At 28.8% G+C, this 13,662-nt stretch overlaps 1 protein-coding gene across 2 annotated transcripts; it reads right to left on the bottom strand.

The window, feature by feature from the left end:
• Positions 1 to 5,891: 5,891 nt before the first annotated feature.
• Positions 5,892 to 13,113, bottom strand: LOC145188909 (extracellular sulfatase Sulf-1-like). 2 transcript variants are annotated; one of them, XM_090087713.1, is made up of 12 exons: positions 13,012 to 13,113; positions 11,033 to 11,272; positions 10,582 to 10,903; positions 10,060 to 10,383; positions 9,775 to 9,906; positions 9,510 to 9,566; positions 8,944 to 9,134; positions 8,611 to 8,841; positions 8,044 to 8,373; positions 7,092 to 7,234; positions 6,853 to 6,984; positions 5,892 to 6,767 (listed from the first exon to the last, which is right to left on the bottom strand). In XM_090087713.1, the coding sequence occupies exons 3-12, from the start codon at positions 10,731 to 10,733 to the stop codon at positions 6,690 to 6,692; spliced, it is 1,770 nt and encodes a 589-aa protein (XP_089943839.1). In that variant the 5' UTR covers positions 10,734 to 10,903; positions 11,033 to 11,272; positions 13,012 to 13,113; the 3' UTR covers positions 5,892 to 6,689. The 2 variants fall into 2 exon arrangements, with proteins under 2 accessions (XP_089943839.1, XP_089943838.1); XM_090087712.1 differs by having other exon boundaries at positions 11,033 to 11,466; positions 13,012 to 13,029.
• Between the last annotated feature and the right edge of the window lie 549 nt (positions 13,114 to 13,662).

Raw genomic sequence — 13,662 nt, forward strand, 5'->3', positions numbered from 1 at the left:
TAAGACGATCTTTATATCGATGCATTTTCTCACTTCATTGTAAGAACCAAAATGCCAATCAGCCAGACCATGCGCCATTGATCGGAAAATGTGGTTTCAGACGGAGCAATTTCAGGAGAGTACGCCAGGTGTGGTAGAACTTCTCATTTCAGCGTTTCCAAGTATATTTTCTCGCCACATGGGAGCATCGTCATGTTTTAAAATCATTTTGTTGTGTCATTCCTCGTATTACGGCCGCTTTTCCTTCAGTGCCCGTCTCAAACGCATCAGTTGAGTTCGATATTGTTCGCCTGTAATAGTTTCACTCGGTTTTAGGAGTTCGTAGTACACTACACCGAGTTAGTCCCACCAAATATAGAGCATAATCTTGGAACCGTGAGTATTGTTCTTGCTATCGATGTGGAAGCATGGCCGGGCAAACCCCATGATTTTCTGCGTTTAGGATTATCACATTGAACCCATTTTTTGTCCCCAGTCACAACACGGTGTAGAAATCCCTTCCGTCATTGTCTTTGAAGCATCTGTTCACAAGCAAACAAACGCTGTTCAACGTCCCTCAGTTTCAACTCGTATGGTACCCATATTCCTAGCTTCTGAACCATTCCCAAGGCCTAAAGGCGCTTGGAAATGGTTGTCTGAGTCACATACAATGAATCCGCCAACTCCTCTTGGATTTGGCACGAGTCTTTGTTGAGTAAAGTTGTCAACTCGTCATCTTCAAACACCTTTTCCCTTCCACCACGATGCCGGTCTTCGACGTTAAAATCACCGTTTTTAAAACGTTAAAACCATTCACGACACGTTCTTTCACTAATAGCTGCCCCACCATACATATTCGAGAGCATTCGATGAGCTTCAGCTGCAGATTTCTTTAAATTGAACGCGTAAAGTAAAACTTCCCGCAAATGGCGAGTATTCCGGTCGTAAACTGACATTTTTAAGCGATTAAAAGTATATGAAACGAGTTCAAAACCATTAATGCTTGTAAGTGGTGCTTTCGACAGATAAATAAAGTTGTCAAATGACACTTTAGACCTGACAGTTCTATTGAACACGTATCTCTTACGCCATCTATCGAAAAATGACGCAAGCAAAGTTATAGACCTAATATATATTCATAGTATAATATAATACATATATTATATCTATATACATTTGAATTTTAAATTATAGGAAAAGTGCTAAGAATTGACACAAAGAAGTCACATAAGTTAAATGTTTACAAAGAATGAACTATATCATCACTGATCGATTCAATCAGCAAGAGACTCATAAAATGTTATTGTTTTGTCTCCTATGACAATAGCATTACCAATAATATTATTGAAAATCTGTGCTTAGAATTTTTTTTGTTAAAATTTTAGCAATTATGCGCAAAGTTTTTTAAAGTATTTTAAAAATTCGAAATATCTTTTTAATTTGGATAATAGCTTTTTAAAGCAGTGAAGGTAGTTTTACGTAAAATTGCTAATGCTAGTGATACGTTTTGTTTATTATTTGCGGGGTGCAATCCATATGTAATATTATTACAGTACATATGTAATTCATATACGAGTTTAGGAGTTTCGACGATTTGATTGCCAGTTGACGATTTAGTTCATTATCTTTATGATAAATTTTATTCAAACCACTCCACTTATTGAATGCTGATGGGTAAAAAATATTGATATTTTGGATTTTAGTATTTAAAATTTACAAAAAAATTTTTTTTCTCTATTTAATAAAGTATTCGGAAGTTTTTGAAAATATGCGCGCATTGTAAAACAAACAAGTTTCTTTCCCATAATTCTCTGGGTGATTTTCAAAAGAATTTTGATTCAGAATTAGACAACGTAGCTGATGACGTCGCCATTGGCAGAACGATTGCCAGTCACTGTACGTCGTATAGAACATCCAGCACCTACTAAATTGCTAACATTCTCTGCCATTTTTTATAGTAAAAACTTGACCAAAAATGTAACTTCTAAAAGAGCTGATTTATACAAGGAAACCGATTCCCTATAGTCCGACAACCTAATCTAAAACAGTGTTGTAACTTTCTGATGGAGTGTTTCAAATACACAAGGGAAAATTTTAAGTATGCTAGTTTTATTGAGTTTTGCATTAAGTACTTCAACCAAACAACTTGGTAATAAAAGCAGTGAAAATAGTTTTCAGGTACGACAAGTAATATGCTCTTCCGAACCAAATAATGTAATTGACGTATTTGGAGTTGCTAATAGAGATTAGAAAGTGCTTCCAAAACCAACTTTTTTGCCAACTGTTTTTCTTCGTTGAAATATTAATCCGTCTGGAGTTGAGAAAGAAAATATTTTTTAGATCAACAAAATAAATTTTGGTTTTTTCTCTTTAAAATCACAATTTTAAAAATCACAAATGTTGAAATATATTTGAGACATTTAAAAATATGATGTAATATTTTTTAATTAAAACTGATCAAAAAATAAATTAGAAAAAATTTAGACAGGAAAAATTTACTTTTAACTCATTTTTGTATCCCCTGATGAATTTTCAATTATAAACTGAAACACTGCGTCTACTAAATTTTTTTTTAACGAAATGGTTTTTAATTGTTAAAAACTGATTCTCCATAAAAAACTGATTCTCCATAAAAAACTGATTCTCCATAAAAAACTGGTTCTAAATTCTTAATTTTATTACTTCAAGATAATCATATCTACAGATTTTTACGATTTCAATTTTTTGTTACCATACAAATTAGCTTTGATTAGATAATTTAAATGTTGATTATTTTGATAATCACTTAAAATTGTTGATAATCACTTAGAATTCTTGAGTCCAAATTTTTCCAGGAAAAATATATTCATTAAGTTCTTCAACTGAACCAAATATCAACAAAAACCAAAAAATGTGATTTAAATTTGTTATTAGAATTAATAAAGAGTCACTTGGGAATTACTCGAACATTTTAAAGTTTGATGGCCTTCTTTTCGTTAAAAAAAAAAAAGTGGGGCGTTTTGTGGGATAAAAGAGTATTTATTGTGAAATTAGAGATTTCAAATTTAATCGTCTACCGGTTACAAATATTGTACATTCTTAAAGTTTGACGACGGTATATTTTATGTTAAAATATGACTAGTAGATAAAAAGAACAATTACATTATTTGAGATTAAGATAGATTGAAATAAAAGAGAACTATTTTTTTTTATTTCATTCTATCTTAAGAAAGAATGAAATAAAAAATCTTAAAGATTGCTTTCCCTGATGTTAAGCCTAAAAAAACAAAAACAACAACAAAAAAAAAACAATAACAAGATAATCACAATTCAAAATTGCAGAGTTGGAAGCAGGAAGAAGAAGTATTGAAACTAAATTAAAGTAAACATTGGTCTCGCAAAACCTCAAAGCTATGTTTTTTGTGATTCTTATCCTCATTGTTTTATATCCTACTGAAGTTACAAAAGTATATTACACATTTATGAGAGCAAAAATGTGTAAAACTGTGTAGATGGATAATCTTATTTCAATTGAAGTTTTTAAATTCCACAAAAGTATGTTTATTAACTGAATTTCATTGAAGATTCTCGCTTTAAATATATTTGAAATGATAAATATGCCTCACAAAAGCAATTTATCATCAAAATTAAAAAAGGCAGACGAATTGCAAGTTGGCAGACGGTATATACAATTGCAATCAATTCCTTGCATAGTTGAAACTTTAATTGATTTTGGGTACATTTTTTATTCGTGCGGATTGAATACGGTAAAAAATATTCAATATCATGTAAACTCCATTTTGAAGAGAAATTCACCAGGTGATAAAATCGTCCTGAAATTGCTAAAGAACCCGTTTTCTTCCAAATATGCTAAATTACATCATACTTAACTGTTTCAAAAGCTTTGCGAAAAATCCTCTTATAAAGAGAATAGTTCAAGAAGATCAATTAGAGATATATAAGCAAAGTGGACATACTAGCAAGTTTACATGACTTCAATAAAGTCATAGCACCTACTGAATTCAAGTTATAAAGCCTTGATATGATACTCTTGCATTTTATTATACAGCTTTTGATAAACTAAGACACGATCCAACTCCAAGAAAAATTAAAACCCATAAAAGTTCATAGTATTTATGTGAACTGCAGCACAAGAAACTTTTCTTAGTTCACTTTTTAGTTGGTTATCTTTAAATTCATTTGAATCATCCAACTTTTACGCCCTGATGGGCTACAAATATTGATATTTTGGATTACGGTTTTTAAAACCTGCAAAAACAATCTTTTTCCATTTGATAAATTCATCGTAAAACAAATAACTTTTTTTAAATGATTCTAATGACGAAATATTTTTTCACGCATTCCTGCTTTACGCCTTCAATAATGCCAAAATATATTTAGAAATACAACTTTAGGTAAATACAAAACAAAACCAATAATTGTTTCCTAAATTCATATTTGAGCTTCAATTGTTTATCTTTAAGACGCAAAACAAAACAAAGTTCGTTAAATTTTTACGTTTTTAATGGCCGCGACTATTTAAGGCCTCGCTTAAAAAATGACGAAACTCATTTCTCATGCAAATAATATTAGCATGATCGTCAGCCACTCTACCCTGTACAAAAAACCCAGTATCTATCAGATTGTCAAAGCTCTCAGTCTTTTTTTGAGATAAAAAAAAGTTAACTTCTGAAAGGGCCTGAACTATACAAGGAATCAATTCCCTTAGCTCCACTATCATGTCTGCAACTATTGTTATACCTTTTTTCAATACCAACCTTACAAATGAATATTTAACATGCAGTTGGAAGTTGAAGTAGAGATTGAATAGATAATTTGTTATTATCGTGAAACAGGGCCTAATATATTCATTACACTTAAACTAAATATTGTTCAAATTCACACTGCCTATTTCATGAGAAATTTAGACCTTAACTCTATGGAATAAATCCATTAATGGCACATGAAAGAGACACGACTTTCCCCAATAATTGACAATATCTTATCATGAAATAAAGTTTTTTATTCAGAGTTTTATCAAGGTGGTGATTCTTCTTTAATTAATTTCTTCCATTATTTTACTAAACAGTTTTTTCTTATTATTACTTAACCCAGTTTGGTAACAATAGTTTTGCCAAACTTAATATGATATGATATGATGTTTGTAACAGTCAGTGAAGTTAGCAATACGACGATTGCTCACAAATGTGAACCTCGGATTCACAGTATGAAGTCGGTGTCGCTGACTGATAAAGTTAATAAAGTTTGGTGTATCATACACCAAAAAGTGTCACAGATATTTTATGATTTTTATTAACAAGCCAGAGACACGGTCTTGTTTTTATTAGCAAGTCGATACCACAGACACGTTTAAATAAAACAAATTATAACTGGCAAATCTTGCTTATAGAACTTTTTAAGATATAAACATATTAATTAATAAAAATTCCTCATATAAAAAATTTTTTAAGATATAAACATTTATGAGTTTAAAAAAACAAAACAAAAAAAAAACCATGACTTAGAGGTCGATATGAAAACACAGAGAAGAAAAATGTACAATAACAGTTAGTCTGTGAAGGCAACACCTAATTTTAAAAACATTTGCGAAAATAAAAAGAGGAAATGAGAAAATCATGATAGAAATTAAAGATATGAACGTTAAGAGAATAGTAAATTTTAGATGCGATTTTTACGTGGATGTTTTAGTTCGGCTTCAACGAGTTCTGAAATTTAGTTCGATGAATTCGAAGTTTTAGCTCGAGAAATTTTATGTTGGGAATGAATGCGTATGTAGAAATTTTGGGTGAGACGTTAGAAGATTTTTTGAACAGAACTTGATTGCCTGTTACTATTTTTATTTGCTAAGTATAAAAAGAACATATTTTGGTTAAAAAATTGGAATATTAAATACTGTAAAAGACGAGAAAGACTAGCAGTGTTAATATATATATTTTGAGTCAGGAGTTAGCATATTATTACAATTTTAACGAAAAATTTTTTGTTAAATTTTTGTTTATCTAAAGTGTTATAAGTCTACGAGTCATTAAACGAATTATACGCGAGTCATTAAAAAAAAACCATACACGAATAGTATTAGACAAAACATAGTTACGGATAAAAACACACCAGACTAATCCATAAAATAAATAGTCACACAGACGCATACGTTGAGGGCAAGATACGCAAACATAAATAAATCCAACCCTCAAAGTTGCAATAAATTAAATTGCGATGGTTTTGACATAATTAACACCATTCATATTTAACATAATAATTAACACAACTCATAATCTCCGATTAAACCAATTTTCAATCTTTTAAAGATCTTAAGAACACAACTTAAATAATAAAAAAACTGTTTTATAAAAATTTTCTAATTTAAAAAATAAAATCTCATCAATGTCTATACTCACAGAGTTATATTTTCTTAAAAAGATGACGAAGAAAATTAACTTTATTTCGTCATCGGAAACTTCAATGGTTCGTTTTCTTCATTCTTTAAATAAGATGTTTATACTATTTTACCCACTAATACACCGCAGTATCAGTTGAAACCAAAAACACGTAGATTGCAGTTCTCAGTAAAATTTAATATAATTTATGCAATTTTGCGAGTTTAAGATATATTAATTTTCCATTTTCTATTCACACGCGAGAACTGCCAGAAACTGATCCCAATGCCGCTGATCAGCTCACAAAGTTTACTTAGAAACCTTTAGGTGAAACCTTCATTGATTTGAGGATCCAAAAGAATTTAAGAACTGTCTTTTTTTACGTTCATATCGTTTCCATTTCTTAAATAGAGCCTGAACAAAAAATAAAGAAAAAGGAACGTTTGTCTCTTTCAATATAATATACTTTGTTGCTCAAGAAATTGAAGAAATTTCTTACCCCTTTCTCGCTTAAATTTCTGCCAGAACGCAGCAGACACCCATGCGAGCTTTTACATTCTCTCATATGGTTCAACTGATTGTGCAGGTTGTCAAGATTTTGCGGTTGAACAGTTGAGATGATGTTATACAGCTAAACATAAATTATTCTTACAGAAACACAGTCAAATCCATAATTTGAAACTGTTTTAAGAGCACATGCATCGTGCATCTTGTGATCTGGCAGCTTCATTTTAATACCTGATATGGATCTTTATTGATGTCAAAGTACTCCTTGAAGCCCGTAATGAACTCGCAGTAAAGGAAGTTATGAGTAGTGTTAATTGTTCTCAAACACCAGTAAGTGCTGTTGGGTGAATTGGTACATGATGTAAATTCTGGACCTAAATAAAAAACCTTTTAAAAATATCAAATAAATCTGATGAAAAAAAAACTGATGAAAAAAAAAAAGCTACAAATTAGCTACACAAATATCCACATTTATGTGCATATATATAACTTCAAATAACATTCTTTTATGGTCAGACAACCTTTAAAAAATGATGGAAATATGCCTGGATGTCGAAACATATTTAAAATACATATATATATATATATATATATATATATATATATATATATATATATATATATATATATATATATATATATATATATATATTTAAACAAAACCAACACATTTAAAATCAACTAAACAGGCAAAGTTTTAACTGTAGTCAGTAATGGTAAGCTTTCAGAAAATTAAAAGACAACTTCCTAAAATTTATAAATGTATCAAAACTTTCATGAAACAGATATGGAAATGGTTAATAAACAATTAAAGTAAAACAACTCAGTTAACCAGAAATTTGTTTATTACTTAAGATTTTTATAATTTATCTTAAAAAAAAAAAAAAAAAAAAAAGACATTGAACAGTTGAGTTAGAAAAAAGATTTACAATATTTATCATGAAGTAGCATTTCAGAAATTACAATCTGCCAAATTATTGATCTTTTTATTATGAAAAAAATGAATAAGTTCAGGCTTAATATTCAAGAATTAAAAAATATACCAAAATTTGAAAGATGTTTTTTGAATGCAACATAAAAAATTTTCATTTAAATAAAAGTGGTAGATGAAAAATACCTCCAATTAGAGGTAAATTAAGCAACATGCAAATACTTGAAGAGGAATTTGTATTTCAAACTATACCTGTCCATAAAGGTGGAACTTTCCAGTGATTTTTATTCATACGGAAGCAATTCATATCATTATTACTTTTCTTCTTTTTAACTTTTTTTTCTTTTTCTCTCTCTTTAGATGAGCACAAACAAGTATCATTATTGTCTAAATAAGCAGCAGCACTATCTTTTACATGATCAGCAATTTTTGAAGCAACAGATTTATAAATTGCTAAATTTGAAAGCTTGCTCCTCTCATTTTTCCAATAAAGAAGTCTCTCCTTGCTGCGCTTGATTTTTAAGTCAATATCATCAGTGCTCTCATCAGATGTATTCTTAGCATAACTTGGGATAGATGATTCTGATAATATATATATATATATATATATATATATATATATATATATATATATATATATATATATATATATATGTATGTATGTATATATATATATATATATATATATATATATATATATATATATATATATATATATATATATATATACATACATACAAACACACATTTATGTTAAATACATAAAAAATATGTTAAAACACATTAAAAAAAAAAAGATTTAAGTACACAAACACATACTAATATTCAAATCACTTCTTGAATATCTGTTCAAGAATTTGACACCATGTCTTTTGATACGACGTTTTAGACGCTCAAACCTTTTTTCAAGTTGCAAAAGAAAATTTTCTATTCCAACTTCGTTGTTTGATTTCAGGGAATTAAAACCTGGATAATCTCTTAGTACTACTGCTGGATCTGCACCTTTTGACAAAAGAGGAACATGAAGAACAGTTGTTTTACTCTTGGGTTCTAAATAAAATGGTTATCAATTTTTAACATTACAACTTTACATAACTTGATAAAAAAAAAGCCTACTACAATGAGATTAAGAGTAGAAAAATAGGAACAAACCTTTACAAGTGCAATTCCCTGACTCATAACACTGTTGGTAATACAGTACTTCCTTCTTAAAGTAACAAACTATTTTTTTATCAGGTGTGCATGGAGGTTTTGGAAAGCCATAACTTTGACACATTTTGTTTGCTTTTTTACTTCCTGGGAATGTTATATTTGAGCCCTCGGAAGTTGCAGGTGTTAATTTTCTTAAAAAAAAAACATACATACTTGATTAAAAAATTTAAATGAAAACAAAAAAAAAAAGCAAAAAAAAAAAAATTTTTTTTTGATAATTTTTTAGATATATAAAGCACAACTTCCTTAGCAAATATATATATATTTTTTAAATGATCATATAAGTCAGAGAAACACTGTACAAATACTGCACAAATAAATACTATAAAAATACTGTACAAATAGAATAATTTAAATGAGTATTTTACAAATTACAGTTGAGTTTTTATAATTTGTTTAATAAACTTGATCCATGACAAAATTTTATTATTGAAAAAAAAAAAAAAGAAAACAACAAAAGTTGTGTCTTCTTTGTGTGAGAAAAAAAAAAAAAAAAAAATCCTCACCCTCTCTCTATCAAAAATGTGTCTTTCCATATTTGTTGAATTGGATGTGCTGCTTTACTAAAAGATAATGAATCATCCAAGTCCTTTTAAAAGGTTATAAAAAGCTTTTAAGCATTGTTAAGACAATTAAAAAAGTAGTAAAAAATTTCTCATATAAAAATAAGATATAAGATATAAACATATATGAGTTTAAAAAAAACAACAACAAAAAAAACATGAATTTACATGTATACACATACATACTAGCTTATTGTCTAAAGTTTACCTGTTTGATTTGTTAAGAACCCTAACTGCATAATCCATTAGACTTGTACCATCAATGAAATTAGGAAATTCTGCATTAGCAATATCAAGAAAAGTAGGTGCAAGGTCAATATTTAATGCAATAGACGAGATGCTAGAAAAAATGCAACAGATGAGACGCTAGAAAAAAATGGTTAACGTTTCTTCCTTCTAAGCAACCAAAAAATTGTATTACAAGATTAAATGTGTAATAATAGTACTGGTACTGAACCAAATATATAATTAAATTCATGAAAAAAAGACTTACTTTACACCTTTTGGAATATGTGGTCCTCTCATAAATAGTGGTATCCTTACATCAGATTCATATGGCTGAGATTTTCCTTTTACTTGATTAAATTGACCAAGATGATAACCATGATCAGATGTAAAGATTATATATGTCTTCTCTAGCATACCTATTTGAAGAAGCATATTGTAGATTTTTTCAATGGCATCATCAACTGACAGTAAAGTTTGCAAACGTTTGCGATAAAGAATGTCAGTGAAAAAGGCTTTTGTTTCATCTAATGGTGGTGTTTGTCTAATTATCCAATGTTTATCTAGTGATGTATAGTTGTAGTTCGGGTGCCTAGTGACAAACACAAAACTTAATAAATTTTTTTTGTATACTTTTAGCCCCTAACCAAAGTCCTTTTATAAATTGAAACAATTTTGGAAAGGTTTCAGTGCAGACCTGTTGTATACATTTCAATTTCAATTATGTTTGTCATACATCTACTTACCTAAAACACTTAAAAGTATACTTATAAACTTGTACACCTCTCACCTTGGAGCTTTCACATCTTTAAAAGTATCCTGATATTGTGGGGCACTATCTTCAGGTCCATGTGGTGCAGACATTGACAAAACCATCATTAATGGTGGAGATGATATTTGACTTTTTATTTTAGTGAAATAGTCTATTGAAGCATTGGTCATAACATCAGTAAAATAATCTTTTTTATAATCATTTTTGTACTTTACAATTTTTCCATTTACGTTAAGAGAGTAATTATAAAACCGACTGTTTCGAATCAACCCTGACCAATGATTCCATCCTGGTGGCACTCTGTCGCCAAGGTAGTTATTCAAATACTTGCCAAAATAAGCTAGTATAAGTAAGAAACAGAAATAATCAGACATAAGCCTCTAGATTATTTAAAAAACAAACAAACAAAGAAAGAAAACAAAAAAAACAAAAAACAAACAAACAAACAAAACAACAACATTAAACTAACCTGTAACGTAACCAGAATCTTGTAAAAGTTTTCCAAAATTTTGTTTTTCCGGACCTTCAATCCAAGCAGGACCGGAACAATTTTTATTATTTGAGTTTACGTGGTGATTATGTGCATATCTACCGGTTAATATCGACGAACGAGACGGGCAGCACAAAGGGGATGTAGTAAATGCGTTTGTAAATGTCACTCCTTCGTCTTGTAGTATACGTTTAGTCTTTTTCAAAACATCTGTTGACCCTAAGTTAACATCTAAATCATCAGCCATTATAAAAATAATATTTGGTCTACTTTGGGACGATTCATCTTTTCCTTTTAGTGACTCGCCGTTATTTACACACATAAATATTGCCAGTACCAAAGTTAGTAACTCTTGAATCTCTCTTTTAAAGCTTTTCTCCATTTTTGAATTTGAAATTTTACGCAAATTTCCTCTAGTAAGAACAAGTCTACGTATGTTTATCGTGACAATAATTCGAAAGCAATTATGCTTTGTTAATCTAACTATGAGTTAATTAAATGTATTACGCTTCGTCTAACAAATGTCGTTCAAAAACTTTTTAAGATCAACTGATATAATATATTTACGGCACAATATTATAAATATTCAATTTACAGGAATCAAATTAATCTTTGATAACAGATTCTCAGCTTTTACCTTGCTCTCTACCTCATACTTTAACATCCATTTAAGACTTTTCTGTCTGTATAGGTATTTCCGGATTAAATTTCCTTGCAAATAATAAAATTAAGATAACCCCGCCTGAAGAATTGCGAAAGTTTTAAACGTTTCCAACGAAATGTTTTAAATGCTTCGGAGATATAAATGTTTTCAATACTCGAATGATATACGTAAAATATTAGCTCTAAAGTTTATGACAAAAACAAGTTTATTTGAAATAAATTTTTTAAATTCTTTGAGTTTGCAATAACACGCAAATCGTAGAAAATAAACTGTTTTTTTTTTTTTTTTTTTTTTTTTTTACTTAAAATTACTGGTGGTATAAAATTTATTTTTATCACTGAATTTTTTAATTTTAAAGAGAACTCGGTTACTAAACATATTTTCCTTTAAAAAGAGCTCAGTAACGAAAAATTGTAAAGTTCTGCTGAAACATAAATTTTATAAGTGAATTTTTTAAGTGCTGTTCAGTGAAAATACTCCTGTACCTTAAAAATTACTAACAGAAGAGGAACTTTTTTAGTAGAGGTTTAGAGAATACATATCAAAACAAATATTGTTAATTAGTTTTGAAATGTTAATCGAGCCAATTAATGTAAAAATATATAAACCGAGCCAATTAATATACTTCACATTAAAAAGACGGCTTGTCAAAAGTAACGATTAGAGTTAGATGTTTCTATATTTTATCTACAATCCTCTTGATATGGATTTTATGTGTTTTATCAAGTTGGTATGTATAAAATGACAAACGTTTATTTTTCAACGGTATTCTTTTTTGACCACCAAAAATTATTCTTTAATCTGCGAAGAAAAATTATATTGCACTTTTTTGTGTAATTATCTCTATTATCGATAAATTTTTATCGCGTACATTTTGATATTTATCACCTTTAGATTTACAATTAAAATTTGGTCTGCTTTTCGTAATTCTAAAAAGTGTCTCAAGGGGGATATTTAAATTGTCATACGAGATGATAGCGAGTCTCTTCCTTAATAATCAACCAGCCATCAACATTTATGAATGGTTTAAGAATGAATGAATGAATACATACATACTTATATATGATGATATAATTATATATAAATATGTAAATATATGTATAAGTATATATATGTATATATATATATATATATATATATATATATATATATATATATATATATATATATATATATATGTATATGTAAGTATGTAATAAACATATATATATAAATATATATATATGTATATGTATATATATACTTATATATATATGATAAATTGTAGTTATTGTAGTTATGAATATTTACTTACATGTATATACAAACCTGTATATACATAATATATCTTTTAGGTTTGTAGCAGCTTTCAACAATTTTTGGTTTAGTTATTTAAGGCATGCGAAATACGCTGAACAATCAAGAAAATGCACCACACGTAGTAGTTATACTTTCTACGACTGTTTTTTTTTGTAAAAGAAAAAGTTTGCCACGCTGTTTGAGCGAAATGAATGTTTTAAAGGCTTCCTGCTTTTAATCCAGCTTTTTAAAATGTTGAGAATATCAATTCTTATGAAAGAAAAAATAAATATAACGAACTTAAGGGTATCACCTTTATATTTTTAGATTTTTTAAAAATTACCGTTATGACATTTAAACAGAGTTGTTTTTTTTAATTAAATTAAAAAAAAAGTTCGATAGACTGATATTCAGACGTGTCTCTTACGCACGATGTGGACGTTGTTTATTATTGGATTTGTTTATCGTGAAGTTTATCGTTTTAAAAAACTCTCAATATATACTAAGGGAAATTCAAATGTTTCCTGAAATCATAAAAGCGGTTTTATTCATTTAATTCTTCGCATCCGTTTTAAAAAAGTCCACCGTTAATGCCCACCCAGCCGTCGCTTAAATTCTAAAGAATAACTAAGCGAGATAAGCTTTAATCGAGCAATCATATTTTAAT

The sequence above is a fragment of the Hydra viridissima genome, unplaced genomic scaffold (genome assembly GCF_058129835.1).
Source record: "Hydra viridissima isolate aposymbiotic clone 2 unplaced genomic scaffold, HvirCarnegie_v1 scaffold_5, whole genome shotgun sequence".
NCBI classification, from domain to species: Eukaryota; Metazoa; Cnidaria; class Hydrozoa; order Anthoathecata; family Hydridae; genus Hydra; species Hydra viridissima.